General features: G+C 49.9%; 3 protein-coding genes across 9 annotated transcripts; 1 reads left to right on the forward strand and 2 right to left on the reverse strand.

Moving 5' to 3' along the window:
• Positions 1 to 181: 181 nt before the first annotated feature.
• dus2 (dihydrouridine synthase 2) lies at positions 182 to 5,271 on the reverse strand. Of its 6 annotated transcripts, none has more exons than XM_086109999.1 (16): positions 5,171 to 5,271; positions 4,521 to 4,651; positions 4,381 to 4,426; positions 4,181 to 4,272; positions 4,077 to 4,120; positions 3,855 to 3,915; positions 3,738 to 3,785; positions 3,582 to 3,647; positions 2,950 to 3,020; positions 2,792 to 2,878; positions 2,496 to 2,664; positions 1,730 to 1,851; positions 1,503 to 1,649; positions 1,302 to 1,389; positions 1,135 to 1,208; positions 182 to 833 (listed from the first exon to the last, which is right to left on the reverse strand). In XM_086109999.1, the coding sequence occupies exons 2-16, from the start codon at positions 4,635 to 4,637 to the stop codon at positions 635 to 637; spliced, it is 1,431 nt and encodes a 476-aa protein (XP_085966125.1). In that variant the 5' UTR covers positions 4,638 to 4,651; positions 5,171 to 5,271; the 3' UTR covers positions 182 to 634. The 6 variants fall into 6 exon arrangements, with proteins under 6 accessions (XP_085966125.1, XP_085966124.1, XP_085966123.1 ...); XM_086109998.1 differs by having other exon boundaries at positions 2,496 to 2,685; XM_086109997.1 differs by having other exon boundaries at positions 4,181 to 4,426.
• A 108-nt stretch (positions 5,272 to 5,379) lies between these two features.
• slc7a10b (solute carrier family 7 member 10b) lies at positions 5,380 to 12,618 on the reverse strand. 2 transcript variants are annotated; one of them, XM_086109903.1, is made up of 11 exons: positions 12,444 to 12,618; positions 11,967 to 12,171; positions 11,365 to 11,516; positions 10,533 to 10,658; positions 10,291 to 10,444; positions 9,433 to 9,556; positions 9,101 to 9,204; positions 8,935 to 9,031; positions 8,679 to 8,828; positions 8,023 to 8,200; positions 5,380 to 7,618 (listed from the first exon to the last, which is right to left on the reverse strand). In XM_086109903.1, exons 1-11 carry the CDS (start codon positions 12,520 to 12,522, stop codon positions 7,497 to 7,499), a joined length of 1,491 nt encoding a protein of 496 aa, XP_085966029.1. In that variant the 5' UTR covers positions 12,523 to 12,618; the 3' UTR covers positions 5,380 to 7,496. The 2 variants fall into 2 exon arrangements, 1 of the variants encoding a protein (XP_085966029.1); XR_015100772.1 differs by lacking the exon at positions 5,380 to 7,618 and having other exon boundaries at positions 8,058 to 8,200; positions 8,322 to 8,828.
• A 2,040-nt stretch (positions 12,619 to 14,658) lies between these two features.
• Positions 14,659 to 16,740, forward strand: urahb (urate (5-hydroxyiso-) hydrolase b). The gene is made up of 4 exons (XM_086109981.1): positions 14,659 to 14,798; positions 15,036 to 15,194; positions 15,559 to 15,694; positions 16,242 to 16,740. Exons 2-4 carry the CDS (start codon positions 15,061 to 15,063, stop codon positions 16,329 to 16,331), a joined length of 360 nt encoding a protein of 119 aa, XP_085966107.1. The 5' UTR covers positions 14,659 to 14,798; positions 15,036 to 15,060; the 3' UTR covers positions 16,332 to 16,740.
• Positions 16,741 to 16,789: the final 49 nt, after the last annotated feature.

Genomic DNA, 16,789 nt, shown 5'->3' on the forward strand with positions numbered 1-16,789 from the left:
AATGCCCCCCCCCACCCAAACTCTGCCCGACGACTATAATTAGTATCATTTGTCCATAAAATCATGGGTACGCCTATGGATAACAGAGTATACATTATTGTATATATATTTTTTTGTCTCTCTTCATCAGTGTTAAATATGTTTCCATGTAGTCTAAGAATTTGTTCGCTGTTGGCTCCTGTTCGACATGCAATTAAACTTTATTCTACCACGCCCCTCCCTCCTAAATATGTTCCTTGGGCTCAAGAAAAAAAAAACATGCAGCAAATGCTGTTCCATGATTTGAACTTACAAATAAGTAAAAAATATATTGCTCTCCATCGATGCTTTAAGTCAGGGGTGTCCAAAGGGCCGCTGTCCTGCCTGTTTTCCAGCTCTCCCAAGAGCAACACACCTGATTCCAATAATCAGCAACGTTCTAATGCCGCTTCAGAGCTGGCTGATGAGCTGATCATCTGAATCAGGTGCGTTGCAGCCGGGAGAGCTGGAAAACAGGCTGGACAACTTCAAGTTCCCCAGATCAAATCAAAGTCCTCAGTTGAGTGCGAGTTTCAAATCATCCCCGATGGGAGCCGGAAAAAATAAATAAAGCGTCAAACGTGCCGCATCGGTTCCACGTGTAACGTTTTTGTCTTCACAAGCTGCCGGTCTCCGGCTCGCCGTCAGCATCCACCGTTCGTTTCTTCCTCTTCTCTTCCGCGTCGCGGTTGTCCTCTATCTTCCTTTTCTGCGGCCACGCATCATTTTCCGTGCCTACGCGGCCTTCTGGAATTCCCAGAGAGCGCAGACAAACCACGGCGGACGCCTGCTCAGCAAACTTCTTGGACTTCTCCCTGGAAGACCGCAAGGACACAAGGTCAAGGGCAAAAAAGCCAGTAGGTCCTCAATCATCAAAAAAGAAATTCAACAGGAAGGTTCTTTATGGAAGTGGATTGGTGAAATGCAATTTTGAATTACCCACACTGAATTCCACCCCCATCAAATTCTGTACTGTACATCCAAATGAGACCCAAATGCTGCCACCTCCTGGCCATTGTTAATTGTTGATGCATTAAAGAAAAACGACAACAAAAAAACTTTCCCAGCTAGTGCGTGCGTGTGTGTGTGTGTGTGTGTGTGTGTGTGTGGGCTGACCAGAGTGAGGATCTGTACTTCCTGTCCTCCACAGTCACAGTGGACTGGAAGGCTCGATCCTGCGCACGTAGCACCTGGACGGGAGACATGGCCACACAAACGTTGTCGATTTTCAATCGGGGAAAATCAGCGATTTTGTTCTGAATGCATTCGTTGTCTTTGTTCACCGTTTGGTATGTCGGCTGCTCCATCTTTTGTCGCCGACTCCACTCCAGAAGGAACATCTTTGGCGTTAGTTGGGGAGGATATTCACGTCTGCCCCGCACAAACAAAACAAACGACATCGAGTGGCTCAACGTTTTGCCTTTTGGAGTGCGTGCGTGTGTGTGCGGGGAGGGGGGCAGAGGGGGGGGGGGTGCAAAAGGTACCGTTGAAACTTGAGGGCCATGGTGGTGACATCGCCATCCATGGTGATGACGTTGTCCTGCCGCCACTCAGGACTCAGCAGGGCGTCGCGGCGAGCCTCCAGCTGTGTCTGCGTCTCCTCGAACAAGTCCTCAAGACCGTACGCTTCGCTGGAAAACACACACGCATAACTGTATATCTATGTATGAGGGTGTGTGTGTGTGTGCGCGCGAGAGAGAGGGAGAAAGACCTGAGTTCCCGGTTGGTCTGCGCAGCCTGCACGCGTTTCCCCAGGACCGACTCCACTTTGTCTCGCAGCATCTGACACAAGCAGTACTTGCTGTTGAAGGCGTGGTTGTCGTAGCGCAGCGCCTGCACGTGCCAAGCGTATGAGTCACGGGACATGTTAGAAAAACATCCGCAGCGTTAGCATCATTCAAAAAGTTGGAACATTCTACAGAATGTGCGTTTTGATTCTTCAGAGGAGGCGGAAATTGGAATTTCCTTGTTCTTGCCGCGTTTCGTTTCGCAGCTGCGTTATTCCATGTCAAATTTGGCGCGTTCGACATCGGGCACCTTGTCGGCAGTTCTCGAGAAAACGGACTCCAAATGTGGATTCTGTGGCAGCCGTTGACATGAAGGCGGGTGGTGCGTTTGTGTTGAAGATATCAGGCGGAAATATCCCGGGCGATAAAACGCAGTCACGGTGCGTTATTGCATGCGTGCGTCTTGTACTTCAGGCATCTCGATGGGCAGCTAAGTGGTCCTGGGAAAGCCGTTGAGGTTTCATTTGCGCGCTAATTATTGTCGGCAACAGGAACGCAAACTTTAGCTCGCTTTTTACAAACGGGTGACAAAGCGCCTCAACCCGCCTCTTGATGCAAAAATGAAATATAAGCGCTAGTCGTGGCTCGACTGAAATTGACTTCTCTCTTTTTTTTTTTTTTTTTGGTCCAGCTTTAAGCGAGTGAAAAGTCACGCGGGGCTCCAGTCTTACCGAATGGCTCGCCACTCACATATTTGAGGTATTGAATCATGACGTCGTGGAGAGGAAGCGGTCCCGCGCTGCGAAAGATGGACGGGTTCCACATGGCGGCTCGCGCCAACATGACGGACGAGGAGCCCGTGGCCTCCTTGAAGGCTCGGATGTCGCCGTGGGTCTTGACCAGGTCCAGGGAGCCTCCGCTGAAACCAGACACGCATCGTCTAAAGCCGCAAAGTGCCGCAAAGCTACCGGATCACATTTTTCCTGCGGTTTTTCTTTGACGAGAATGAACGAGCGCCCTTTCCATCGAGGAGCGCGAGTCCTTACTTGGCGATGACGGGGATGGCCACGGCTCGAGCGACGGCGCCGATGTAGTCGCAGTGGACAGGGTGTCTGGGACGCTCCTCCTTGAACCTGCGCGGTCGCCACGACAAGCCCACGTCAGCCGTCCGGCGTCACCGAGCTTCCGGAGCAAACGAGCTCACCTGCCGTGGACGGCGATGGCGGCCACGCCCGTCTTCTCGATCCGCCGCGCCAGGCTCAGCGTGTCGTCCAGCTAAATCAAAACAGGAAGTCGAGAAGAAGATGGAGGAAATATGAAGAAGTATGAGCTATAAAAACATGTTGATGTAAAAAAATAAAATCGCGCCTTATGTCGGGTCATGTGTCTGAAATCTTTATAAAACCAGGCCTTTGTTTTTTTTTAGTATTATAGAAGAGCGGCAAAGTTACGGAGCTAGCTAGCTCTTTTAAATAAAAAAAAAAGACAAAAATGGAAATGGAAAAAAAATGTTTTGTTTTGTTTTGAATGCACAAGTCAAATTTGTTTGCGTTATACCTTATCAAGTTAGAAACGTGAAATTGATCACATTGGCCGATTATGCGATCACGACTAGTGAGTTCCATAAACTTCCGGTCGATCACAGTGATCACCATTTAATGGATCAGATGCGACGGAAATGTGGGTAACAAGAGAATGATGGGGAAAACTCCCCCCCCCCCCCCCACATTACCTAGCACTATTTCTTTGCTAGTAGGAGGTGGGAAAAAAAAAAAAAAAACGCACACAGCAAGATGAAAAGGAGACGCGACGAATGGGACAGTGAGTTGTCGTTACCGAGGGCAGTATCCTGATCTTACAGGTGACGGGCACCGACACTCCGCTGACCAGCTTCCTGAGGATCTGCGGGGATCAAGACGCGCGTCAAAACGTCTTCGACCAAAGCGACGCCAAGCAAAGCAAGACCCCGGCCGCGACGCCGCAAACACTCACAGCCTCAACCTTGTCGGGATCGGACAGAAGAGCCGCGCCCATCCCGCCCTGTAACACAGCAAGTACGCGTCGCTGACAGGCGGGATGAAAAATGCTTGGCGATGTTCTTCAACTGACCTTTGTGGAATATTCTTTGGGACAGCCCATGTTCACGTCGATGGCCGCCACATCCTTTTCCCTGAAACACCATCGCAATTATTAAGGAGCGTTTGGAGGATTTAGGGATTCATCTCAGTCTTGCTCGTTGCTCAACTGACAGCCGGCCATAACCGTTACAGGTCAGATTCAGAACATCGGCGGCCATTTTAGATCAACTTCGGGTCATCGACGGAAACTCACACCAGTCGGGCCACGGTGAGGGCTCGCTCCGGGTCAGCCGTACCCTGCAACAAAACCAACAGGTGACATCAACAGGAACCTGTGTGTGGGTTACTTCGTCTCACCATTTGGAAGACGACTTTCTGCTTCTCCTTTTCACACGTCCTGAACATCACGCGATCATCCGGAGCCACAAAATCCACCGTCCGCAGAACCTCTGCGAACACAAATGTCCTGTCACACACAAACAAGGGCGCGCGCGCGCACACACACACACACACGCGCGCAGACACACACGCTTCCAATTCCCAGCGCCAACACTCGCCATTTTCCACCCTGTGACATTGCACCATCTTGATGTCAATCAGCTCCTGCCAGACAAGACAAACGATTCAACAACCAACACGGACGACGGAGGCAAGCAGGCCTCGACCATGACCGAGGAACTCGGGTCTCCATCCTCACCTCGCAGTAGACCACGTCAGCCCCGTAGTCCAGCGCCAGCAACCTCATGGGCAGCGTGCCCACCCGCACCATGGGGGCCAAGGCGGTGATGTTTGCGAAGCTCAGCCTGCCAGCCATGTCCAGTTGAGTCCCTGAACGCAGCACCAGACCAAGGTACAGGCCTTAAAACTGCAGCAATGTCATGTTTCACGGGGGAATTTACTGAAATTAAAGTCATATGACTCGTGGTCGAAGTCTTTCTTCACTCTCGCACAAGACAATTTGTGTGAGAGTACCAAAACTAGAAGGATTTGACGACTGATCAGTACATGGGACTTCTGCCAACGGGGAACAACTTTTAGCATTTCCACTTCAATGGGTTGAAATGGGAGAAAACGAACCAAATTGAGTGCCGAAAGAAATGCCTCGCGGCATAACTTTGTAAAGAGGTTGTATCCATTCCGTGAGCTGTCTGCTCGCAAGGCGACACTCAAACGAAATTAAAACTCGAACTCTTCTGAGTGGAGTTCGGCTGCTCAGACAGTTCGGGTTCAACGATCGCATTTTAGTTCGTCTCGCTGGCATAGTAGCGAGACGACGTTCGATCAGACGCACACAAATTGGACAAAATAATTTTGACAGAATGTTACATTTACTCGATGTAGACTCACCGACATGTAAAATGTCAAATTAGGTAATTGCGGCGCACTCGTGCAGATAGTTGTCGCGTGCTACTTTACTTCCTCGTTGGGTGACGTCATCACGCTCGTGCGTATACCGTACTGTATCCGCACTATGATTTTTTTTTTAAAAAGGCGCACACAAGACAAATAGAGACGACACACCTGAGATCCTACTGTGAAATAAAAAATATTCCAAATTAAAATGGGAAGCTGTCGTAAATTTTAATCTGACATGGAACCAATCTTCTTCAAAAGCATAAAAATGATTAGATTGCACTCTATTGTTTCTCTTTTAGAAAATGCTCACGTCTAAATAAGTGATATTTAACAATATTGCGTTGTCAGGACTTTACAAATAATTTACAGTGGGGAAAAAAATGTCAGTTTATGGAAGTATTGCTACGACACCAGGAAAAAAAAATCACAACCACTTTACATCGTGATAAATTTCACCTTCGACAAAACAAACCGAAGCAATTCCTTCAGGTTACGAGAGAACATATATTTTTAACTTTATATTTTTTTACTGTACATCTTAAACCTTTAAAAACACTATTAGTTGAATCCCTTGTGTTTTTTTTTTATTAACAGGGTTATGCATTGTGTTGCCATGTAGCTTGCTTTGTAAAACACAAAAAGAAGACGCACTTCAGGCTGCGCCATTGACAAGAGCCAAATAAATTTGTCACGTTTTGTTTGGCCAAATGTCGAAGGGGAAATCATCACGTTATAGCGGATAACTTATCATAAAAAGGTGAACATTCATCACGGTAAAATGTGAAATGTATCACATTAAAACTCTATCATTCTATAAAGTGACACGGAACTACCCCCCCCCTGGTGTGGCAGCCTATATATATGAATGAGTTTGAGCTCAGACTGGATTGGAAATACTGTACATCACACCCCAGTTAGAACCAACACACTGGCCCACTGTGACACAGGAATTGTTGAAGTGAACAGGATATTTACAAACAATTGACAAAAAAACAAAACAAAAACAGACGATGCTAAATATGCTACGATCTAAATCAGTCAGTTAGTGATGGAAAAAAAATGTCCTGGAAAAAATCTGAACGGTGACACAAAGCAAATGACTTATTTCCTCTCAGCAAGTTTTTTTTTTTCTCATAAAACTCGTCTTGAGTGTATCTACCACTGTTCTGACTGCAGCAATGTTTGACCGGTGCTGTTCACTTGACAAATGTGTTTCAAATGTTCCGTTTTTTTTTTTTTTTAGCTATCTTGGCTGGCTAGCTCAGCCGCTTGGTTCGCGGAAACGGTTTACCGGTTTATTTTTCGCCTTTCGAAAGTGAGTTGGCTTATTTGGTTGCTTGTTAAGGCAAAGTAGTACATTTCACTGGTTGATTCTGCTGCTAAGCTTCTGTGGTTTATCTTGCCAGCTACCTAGTTGAGTACATAATGTTTTTAATTGGCCGCCTCCCGCACCAAAAAGTCAACCTCTCCCAAATCCATCGACCGATTTTCCGAATTCTTGGTGTGTAGTATCTGGCTTGAAGCCAGATACTACACGTTGTGTTTGACAGAGTGCCAATTTTGGGAAGTCTTGTCGCGTTGCGATTTCAATTCTTTTTTCATTTCATTTTTGATTTATTTTGCACAAATAACACATCTGCGTTCATCTATTTATTCCGGTGACATATAGAGAATGGTAGAAGACTAAAATGCTCTTCCACTAAACCTGCGTATCCACCTGTTGCTGTTCTCGCAACAGAATAATAGCCAAGTGTGCAAAACGGAGCAGGTCGACATTTCACAATTGTGGATAAATTGAGACGTGAACGTTACTTGGGTGCTTTTTGTGACATTTTTGTTAGGGGGGTGTGCCGTGGGACCCACCCACCTCCCCGTGTAAAAAATACTGTCGGCCAACGTCGGGTTAGACGATGTGACTATCTTTGCCGCCGCAACGCGTGGCCTAACTCAGCAGTTCAACTTGGACTAAACGACAGCTAGAAAAGCGGATTAATTCGACATTTGGCTGCATTTTGATGGACATCTGAGTTTTCTGTCAATATTGTTTGCCTAAACTTTGAGTGTCATGAGACCTCAGCGACCTTCACGAGGATGCCGCGCGACTCCGTCATCCAGGGGAGGACATGCCGGCGACATGAGCAAGCAGTACTTTGTGTGTTGGCAAACAAAACAAAACACGCAAAAGTCTGTAAGGAAGACAAAAGCTTCCAGTGGGCCGACGTCCATCCGGCGAATGTCACACGGGGACGTTCCCGCGCAGCGCAGGATGAGGTGGCTGCAAGGAATCTCAACAAAGATGCGCTCGCGTTGATTTTTGTTAGGAGTGAGCGGACGAACCGGACGATGGCTCCGTCTGCTCGGAAGGCTCGGCCACCTCGACGGGGTCCAGCTGAGGAAAGACCACGAAACACAACCTCTGGCCCACCAAGGTCACCGTCTCTGCGTGACAAGAGCAAAGTTACCCACCAAATTTCTTCACATCACCACCATGTAGCTGTCTAGTCAGCGTACGGCCCGGCCGATAAAGCGGTGTGCCGATTAGATCGTATCGCTAGCATATACATCAACATTTGTCAGTATGTAACCAATCCATTCTTTTTTTAAGACGGCGGTCTTTGAGGAACCCCTGGGAAAAGAGGCTAAAATGGCGATTTCCGTCCAACCCGGCTGTCGAATGTTCAAGACGACGTTCCCGAAAAGACACGGCGATCTTCTCAAGAATGGAAGGGGCTACTCGTGGCAGAAATGTTGAAGAATCCCACACGGCAAAGCGAAACTGGCTTGGAGTTCCGCAACTCGCGTTAGCACGCGGCTCGCGGATGTTCGCTGCCGTGACAACTCACCAATGAAGCGGTTGATGCGCTTTGGTTTCGCTCCGCAGCGGACGCCCAGAAAGTAGACGGGCACGCCGGTGAGCATGATGAGAAGACCCACGCCGCACACCAGGGGCTCTGAATAAAGACTGAAGCCCAACAGGAGCGCCCAGAACGTCAGATAGCACACGGGCACCAGCAAAGGCACCTGCGGGACGCGCCAGTCACCATATTAACCATCCGCACGCTTGATTGTTAATGGACTTTTACGTCCGCGTCGAAACACGCGCGGGGGGGGGGGGGGGGATTTTTAGGGTTTCGTCACACACCTGACCATTTCACCGCCTGTCCTGTCCTGTCCTGTCCTGTCCTACTTGCGACCCATTAGGTCCCTTCCTCACAGAGCGGAGCCTGGTACACCGTTCTCGTCCAGGCCCAAATGGTCCTGTCCTATTTACGTGACGTTCAATCCCTTCGTGGCAGGGTGTGATACTGCCCGGCTCACTGCCTCTGTCCTGTCTTGCCCGATTTGCTACTCCTCCGGTCCCTTCCTTACAGCTGGTTGCACTGCTCGTACATTGAAAAAAAAAAATCCAACTGATTTACAGCAAAACACTTCCGAAATGGAAGTATGGGCACACAGAGCCACCTCCGGCGTAAAGAAAAGAAAGACTAGTTGATGGGACCTTGATGGGGCGGTAGAGGTTGGGCTTCTTCCAGCGGTAGACGAGCAGGCCCGCGATGGTGACCCCGTACGACAAGTAGTTGATGAAGGAGACATAGTTGATCAGGTTGTGAGTCTCCCCGATACACAGGATCACCATGGCGGCCGTGCACTGCAAACACCCAGAAACAAATCATACACGTTTTCATGAGAGAGGACAGGAAGCGGCACACGTGGGGGAAGAGGAGGGTTTGGGGGGGGGGGCTTCTTGAACGTACGCAGACCAGCAGAGCAGGGATGGGCGTGCACTTGTTGACGTGGATCATAGCCAGCAGGCTGGGCAGGTGACCCTCCCTGGCGCCGGAGAAACACAACCTGTCGGCGCAAATTTGGGTCAGCTCTCGCGCCGGAAGCGAGAGACGCAACGCAGGAAGCGGCACTCGCCTGGAGGAAGTGAACAGGTAGCCGTTGATGCCTCCGAACGTGGACAACGCCACAGAGATGGGCATGATGACGGAGAACGTGCCGAGCAGCTTCTCTCCGAACGTCTGAACGAGAGGGCGGGTCGGTCGAGCCGTTCGAAGACCCAGGCGGCGGGACGCGATCGGCAAAGAATGGCCGTTGACTACTCAGACCTGACGTTATATCGGGAACCGTTCCATATAGATCGCGCCGTGCTATTTTCCTCGCTCGGTGCGCCAACGTTGCGCAACATTAGCCTACGTGTGCGGAGCACGTCATCGCCGCGCAAGCGTTGACCTCGTGGGAAAACTCACCACGGCTACGGCGTTGGAAGAAAGCAGCTCGTCAGAAGACATGGACGAGAAGTAGGCCATGTTGGTCAGCGTGTAGACCAGCGTCACTAGCGGAATGGAGATGTAGATGGCGCGGGGGAGGTTCCTGAACGGCCGCAGAAAGGGAGAGGAAACGTGAAGCCGCGCGACGTCTTTGTCCGTCGTCCCTCATCCGGGTTTTGATCATCGACAAAAGTCGAACGGCGGCAACGGGAATCCCGCGGCTCGTTGAAGACGTTTCACCTCGAATTCAAAAGTCTTCTTCGGTTATGAGGTAGAGCAGATCGCAAACGGAACGCGGAGCGGAAGACCAACGCTTCCCGACTCTCCACTTTTTCATTCCGGACCTTCGGTTCTTCACAGCGAGGGAGTGGCTCTCCCTGGGCCTCACGAGAGCCACTCTCCGGCCTATTTTAGATGTTTCCCTGCTCCAACGCGCCCGATTCGCAGCATGAGGATCCTCGTCGGGCTTCGGTAAAGCTTGCTGACGAATGGATCGTTTGAATCGGGTGCGTCGGAAAGGGGGAGACATCCAAAATAAAAGGCCGGATCGCGGCTCTCGAGAACCGGACTTGGGTACGCCTGATCTAAAGGACCTTACGCACCTCGACCGCAACCGTCGCTACCACTGACAAGAAGAAAAAAGTTCCTTTATTTCTATCTCGGGACGCGGTACCCTTTTAAATAAATTGTGACGCAGAGCGGCACGGGAAGAACAACGCCCAGAGGGAAGTCCACACAGAAGAGAGAAAGGAGTGAAGAAGACTTTTGGATTCAGGCTAAAAGCTCTTCAAAAACCGGCGCGAGTCCGGTTCGTCTTGAAGTGGCAACGGCAGTCACCTTCTGGGATCCACCACCTCCTCCGTCACGTAGTTGAGGAAGTTCCAGCCGCTGAAGGCGAAGGAGGCGTGCAGGAAGGCCAGCGCCATCTGCCCCACCGAGGGGGTCCTCTCCGCGGAGAAGACCGCCTGAGGAGTCAACGCCTCGAAGTTCCCTGGAGGGTCGAGAAGCGGACGCCGGCCGGCCGTCAGCTCCCGGCGGTCTTCCCGCGAGGGAAAATGATGCGAGCGAAGAAGGTTTACCCTTGAAGATCTGGACCAGACCCACCGCAATGATGAGGCCCAACGCCAGCAGCTTACCAACCGTGAAGGCGTCCTGGATCCTGGTGGCCATGCGCACGCTGCAGCAATTCACCCACGTCAGCAGCACTGCACGCACACGCACAGACTGATGGCCGATACTCGGGGGGGGGGGGGGGGGCTACTTTTTGGATTTCCTCGGTTGCCGCGGCGGTCCGGAAGGCGGCGGCGGGCACCGGGGCTGAACGGCCCATTTGAAGCGTCTGTGTAGCCCTACTGGAACACAACCCCCGCCGTAAATCAGGGAGTACTTCACCCTCTTCCTCCCCGGCTGGATCCTTTAGTTCCTCCGCCCCATCTCGACTCCCTTCCCTCCATCTTTCTTCCCTCAGCACTTCCTTGACTCCCAATCGGATCTCCGAGCTAGCCATCTATCATCGGTCTCGGACACGTTTCCCGTGGGCTGTCGTCCTCCGCCTCGTCCCGTCGTTACGCGGCTTGCTGGTGTTGCGGGTGGGTCGCCGTGGTTTCAGGAATGCGCCGCGCTCGGGGCTCATCCATCACCGTCACGCCGTCTCACGGTGGCCCGGCTCTCCGGCACAAAGAAACGCTTGTCGGCCTCGGCCGGACGGATTGTTTCCGTTGCGAAGGACTGACAAAACGTGACCGCCCCACCAGAAAGCTGGCAAGCGCCACCCGCCGGCACCGGCACTTCCCGCACTCGAGGGAGACCGCGCTCACTTTTCCCGATAAAAGGACTTTACAAACCCCCCCCCCCCCCCCCAACCTATGGCAATGGAACGTTTCACGATGACATTTGTGCGAGGTGACTCACGGAGGCAGGTGGCCGACAGCACTCGCGTGGCGGCGTACGGCGGCGCGCACTCGGGGAAGACGGGCTGCAGCACGTAACTGGAGAAGGTGAGCGCGATGACGGCCAGCGTGGTCGGGTACATGATCAGCACGGCGCTCCACAGTAACAGGAACCTGGCGGCGGGACAGCACGGCGACGCCGCCGCTTCATTAGGTACGCCGTCCGGTCTCACCTCCTCGCTGGCGTTTTAAAATCGATTGGCCGGCTCTGCTCGCGTAAGTCAAGTCACGTTTAACAATTCGGCAAACGGACTTACGAGCTTGGTCGCCGAACCAATTTGATTCGAAAAGTCAACGATGCTCTGCGGTGGAATTAATTGGGCCTCATTCACTCCGAGATACGTCGGAGCGTTGAGCGGAGACGCAAAATCATGACACGTGGGGACCGGCCTTTTTCTCGCGTCAAAAACACACATACGAGCACATGGACAGGATCGGGGGAAGTGCGACGAGTGCTCTTTCCACCGCCGGACGGCCGATCCTTCATTAAATTTGTCGCCGAATGGCCAATTTGTGCGGACGCACTGTTCGCGAATGAGGCCCGATGAATGGAGAGCAACTGACCCCACGAGGCCTCCGAAGATCTCGCAGACGTAGGCGTAGTCGCCGCCCGACTTGGGGATGGCCACGCCCAGCTCGGCGTAGCAGAGCGAGCCCAGGGCGGCCGCGCCCCCGCCCAGCATCCACACCAGTAGGGCCGCGCCCACCGAACCCGAGTGCTCCAGAACGCCTTTGGGCGAGATGAAGATGCCCGAGCCGATGATGTTCCCTGAGGGGCGACGACGGCCGCGGTCAGTCCGCATCACGGGGTCATCGCGTTCGTCCATGGAGACCTCGTTCGACATCAACGTGTCCAAATACCGCACTCCAAATTTTAGCCTCTCAACTGTAAATATTGCCACCCGTGAAAGCAGATGAATTATCTTTTAGTTTCGTCACTGTCGTTTTGCAAGAATCGGCTTTTCCTCTGGAAAACAAACTTTTTCCCCCGAGGGCCACATACAGAAAAATAGGAGGATTGGGGATTAGGATGAGGTTCACCGATGATGATGGTGCAGGCGCTCAGCAGGCCGATCTCCTTCTTCAGGGTCACGCGGTCGTCACGCGCCGGCCCGTCCATGTCGGCCTTCCCGGCTCCGCTGGGCTGCTCCTGCCGGTGCTCTCGCTTGTCCCGGTCTGGCTCCGCGGCTGGCAAGCGGCGCTCCCGACGCTCCCCTCTCTCGGCATTCGGGCCTCCTCAATGGGCCGCGCTTGCGCAACAAGCCGCCGCCGCTCGGGCTTGAATGTTAAGTAGGCGCGACTCGCCCGTGAGGCCTTCAGGGACACCCCGGGGAGAGCCGGCACGTAGACAGGGGAACCCGGATTAAACGGAGAGAAAACGCCGTCCGCTCCACTCAAAAGGCCTCTTTTGTAGAGTCGCCGTCAAAGTCTGTTTGCAGAATTTGGCAACTGTGCCAATCGACAGATGGAGACTACCTCAGCAAAACAAGGATCGTCTTCATCTGTCGGCGATCTTAACGGGGCAGCCGAATGAGGGAAACGATTACACCGCGCGTGTCTCGGCTGCGCGTTTGTCAATCGCGTTCGTCGAAGCGACGTAACTATGCCGCTCTTCTATGATACCGAAAGTACTAATAAGGAAAATCAAATCAATGAAAAATGTTGAAGACTTAAAAAGAAAGACCTCGATAGGGCCCCGGCAGTGAGCTGAAACAGAAGGAATCGCCTCATTTTGTTTCGACTGGGGGTTGCCCAACCGAAGATGTACTTTTCAAGCGGCCAACCACCCGCCATCGACCCACTACCGCACGTGCGCGCCGACACGCACGCACGCCACGATGAGCAACAGCCTTGACGGTGAACCAAACCTAAAAACAAAGTAGACTCCAGAGTGTGTGAAAAGGAAACCGCTGCCTGCCCGAGTCGAGATCTGAGGCGGAGGCGGGGGGGGGGGGGGCGCTCTTTTGCGGCACGTTAAATGCAAAAACTAGCGTAGGTACGTAGGTAGCGTTTTCAAATGCATCTCCTGGGGCTCCAGATTCCCATGATTTGCCAGTGCCATTGGTGAATTGCAGATGGAACAAACTTTGAACGAGAATAATAATAATAATAATAAAAAGATATATATCGCAACAGCTCCGATCGCAAGCTGCAATTGCAGACTGCTGACCGCTAACAACTTCGGGTGAAGGAGGGTGAAGGTGACCTGCTTTAAAAAAAAATATATACAGACAGAGAGAGAGAGATAAGAAAGTTTGTAGATAAAATAGATAGATAAGCTAGCTAGCTAGATAAGCTAGCTAGATAAACTAGCTAGTTAGTTAGCGATAGATAGATAGATAGATAGATAGATAGATAGATAGATAGATAGATAGATAGATAGATAGATAGATAGATAGAATTAATGAATTAATTAATTAGTTAATCCGTTTTTTAATTGGGCAAAATGTTTTAAGTTACAGTATATATAATTTTTTTAATTCTTTTTTTTTTGAGTGAAAGTGAAACTGATAGGATGCTTAATGTCCAGTGTGCACTAACACAAGAATATAATATATTATAATATTAATAACTCGCACACAGACGCACAATTGTTCTGTTTTTTTTTTTTTTCCCCATTTCTCCCGACGGCCGTCGTCATTGACTTGGGACCAGTTTGTGGGCGATGGGTGATTCGCGATCGACATATTGGGCACCCTTGGTACTTTTAGACCAACGTGGACGTCACGCTTTCCACATTATACCGGAATTACGAGGTAGAACTTTCTCTTTTCTTGGTTTTCTTTTCTGGTGTGGCAGAAATACGCCTGGGCGCCCTCCCTGAAGCCACAAAGTGCGCATTAGCATTGGCTAATTTGGCCTAGCGGCCGAGCTTTTGTTTTGCTCCGAGGCAGACGTGAGCCACTCGCGTCCGGCCGCAGGTTGCCGCTCTTTTTCAAGTCTTCCTCGCTAATTGGCGTTTTCCCAGGATTTCACAACTTGATTCGAATGTGTTTAAGTGACTTTGAGGTCCACCTCAAAGTGATTTGGTGATCAAAAATTGGGATGCACGTCAGGGATCAATGCGTTGGGGACGACTCAAACTCGCGCCAAAACACGAAGACGGGACTTTAATCCCATTTGGAATCATGATTGAATCTTCGCTCGAGTTATCTGCCTGAACAGGACGGTCGACTTGAATGAAAAAGAATCGGTTTGCGGTCAGCCTCTGAAATGAGCTCGCGATGATGATTAAATGGCCTTATCGCGGCTGAGTGGTCACTTGTTTGTTTCCTTTTTTTTTTTTTAATGATTCATTCCAGACACGACGACCTTTGACAGCAGGCTTGTTTGCAGTGCACGCTGGGTCGTCATACAGCGACGGGAGAGTTTGAGCAGCAGGCAATTCACCAGCAGGTAAGGGCGGATTTTTATGATTCACCTATTTGTACCTTCTTATTCTTTCTGGCATGGACTCGACGTGATGATGAGTTTTGCATTTGTCGTCTGTTTCCCGTTTCTTTGTTTTTGTTTTTTTTTGTTTGTTTTGGTCAGTTTTCAAAAACAACATCGAGAAGCAGTCGTCAGCCGTTTGTTACTTTGGATGATCACGATGGGCCGATTGTTGTTGTTTTTTTTTTCTTCATTTCCCAGGGAAGCTGTTGTTGCGGCGTCTCGGATGATGACGTCGGAGCGCAGCCCGCTCACCACGCGCGTGCTCAACATCAGCGACGGCGTTCCCGCCGCACGAGTGTCCCTCAGCCTGCATCGACTCGACTCGCAGCTCAAGCTCTGGAACATGCTCAACCTGGGGTACGACACAGATGAATGTCATAAATGTCGGCTCCCACCGGCGGTGTGCAAAAGAATCGCAAAATGAAGAATCCATCGCGTTACGGTGACTTCTTCATTCATCCAGCCTGCTTCGGTTGCATTCATTTTACAAGTACACAAGACAATTCGTCTTTGAGAACAATTTGTTTTGAAACATTTTTAATGAGTACAGCATTGGCATTGTTTTAAAAACTTGTGAATGAGGATAACATCGATTTGTGGGCTCTTGATATTGTTGGATTAATGAACGCAGCAGGCCTTTCTTTGCTTCTTCCTGGTTTGCTGTCTCCGCTCTTCCCATGACGCACTTTTCATTTTTTTTTGTTGTCCTGTCGTATGTCAGGATGACCGACGAAGACGGCCGCTGCCCGGGTCTCATCAGCCGGGAAGCATTCTTGCCGGGAATGTATAAGTTGCGCTTTGAGACCGGCGCGTACTGGACCAGCCTGGAACGCGACTCCTTCTATCCCTACGCTGAGGTCACTTTTTCGACACGCTCACAATGTCGATTTTGAATGATAGTTTAGTCATATTAAGGAGGGACTTTCCATCGTGTACGAATGTGATCAATTTCACTTTTGGTAGATATTTTTTGGAGCTTAAATCTTTTTAAACACATGGCGTTATTTATTTATTCTTTTTTTTGTTTTAACAATACAATAGAAGAACAGCATATTTACCTAGCTCATACTTTTGAGTTACGAGGTACAAAAACAGAACCTGAACCAGAAAGAATTGCTTTGTTTTATTTTGCCCAATGCTCCAGTCAAACTTATCACTTTAAAACGTGAACTTTATCTTAAGCCTACTCCTTTTTTTTTGCTCGAGCCTTCGAGACAAGCCAACGGAAAAGCACAACGCTGACTGCTAGTTCTTTGACGCTCACTGAAATGTAATTTTGTGTGACTTGAGAGTTCCCAATTCAATGACCTCAGCGGTGTTCAGCTTCAGAGATGGAGTGCCATTCATTGACCGTTATCCAATCAAGTGATCGATCAACTTTCCATTCATGTGTGTGAACTACAGGTGGTGTTCACTGTCACGGATTCAATGCATAACATCCACCTGCCGCTGCTTATGAGCTGTTACTCCTACAGCACCTACATGGGAAGCTGAGGATCGCCGCACCCTATTGCCGTGAAAAGACACACGTACACATGCGCGCGCACACACATAATTACAATACAGTACATACATATATATATATATATATATATATATATATATATATATATATACATAGAGAGAGAGAGAGAGACTTGCCATGTCAATCACACATATGGATGAACTTGGCTGTGAAGCCGTCAAACTACAAACACAATGTGTGCCGCTGATTGAATTGTAAACTTTGATGTTGTGTGACCTTCAGCCATTCCTTGCCCGTCCGTCTCTGCTTTGAAACCTTTCACCTAATTTTTGTGTTTTGCAATATTTTTTATTGGAGTTAAATTCAGTAACATGTGATACAATTATGAACTTGTTTCTATGGTTGCCTGCGCTAACAATAAATATATTTAATTCAAAATGAATTCTTTTGTTAAAGGATGTATGTTGTCATCTGAGTTTAAAAAAAA

The sequence above is a fragment of the Hippocampus guttulatus genome, chromosome 4 (genome assembly GCF_054856545.1).
Source record: "Hippocampus guttulatus isolate MCC_2025c chromosome 4, RoL_Hgut_1.0, whole genome shotgun sequence".
In the NCBI taxonomy this organism is placed as follows: Eukaryota; Metazoa; Chordata; class Actinopteri; order Syngnathiformes; family Syngnathidae; genus Hippocampus; species Hippocampus guttulatus.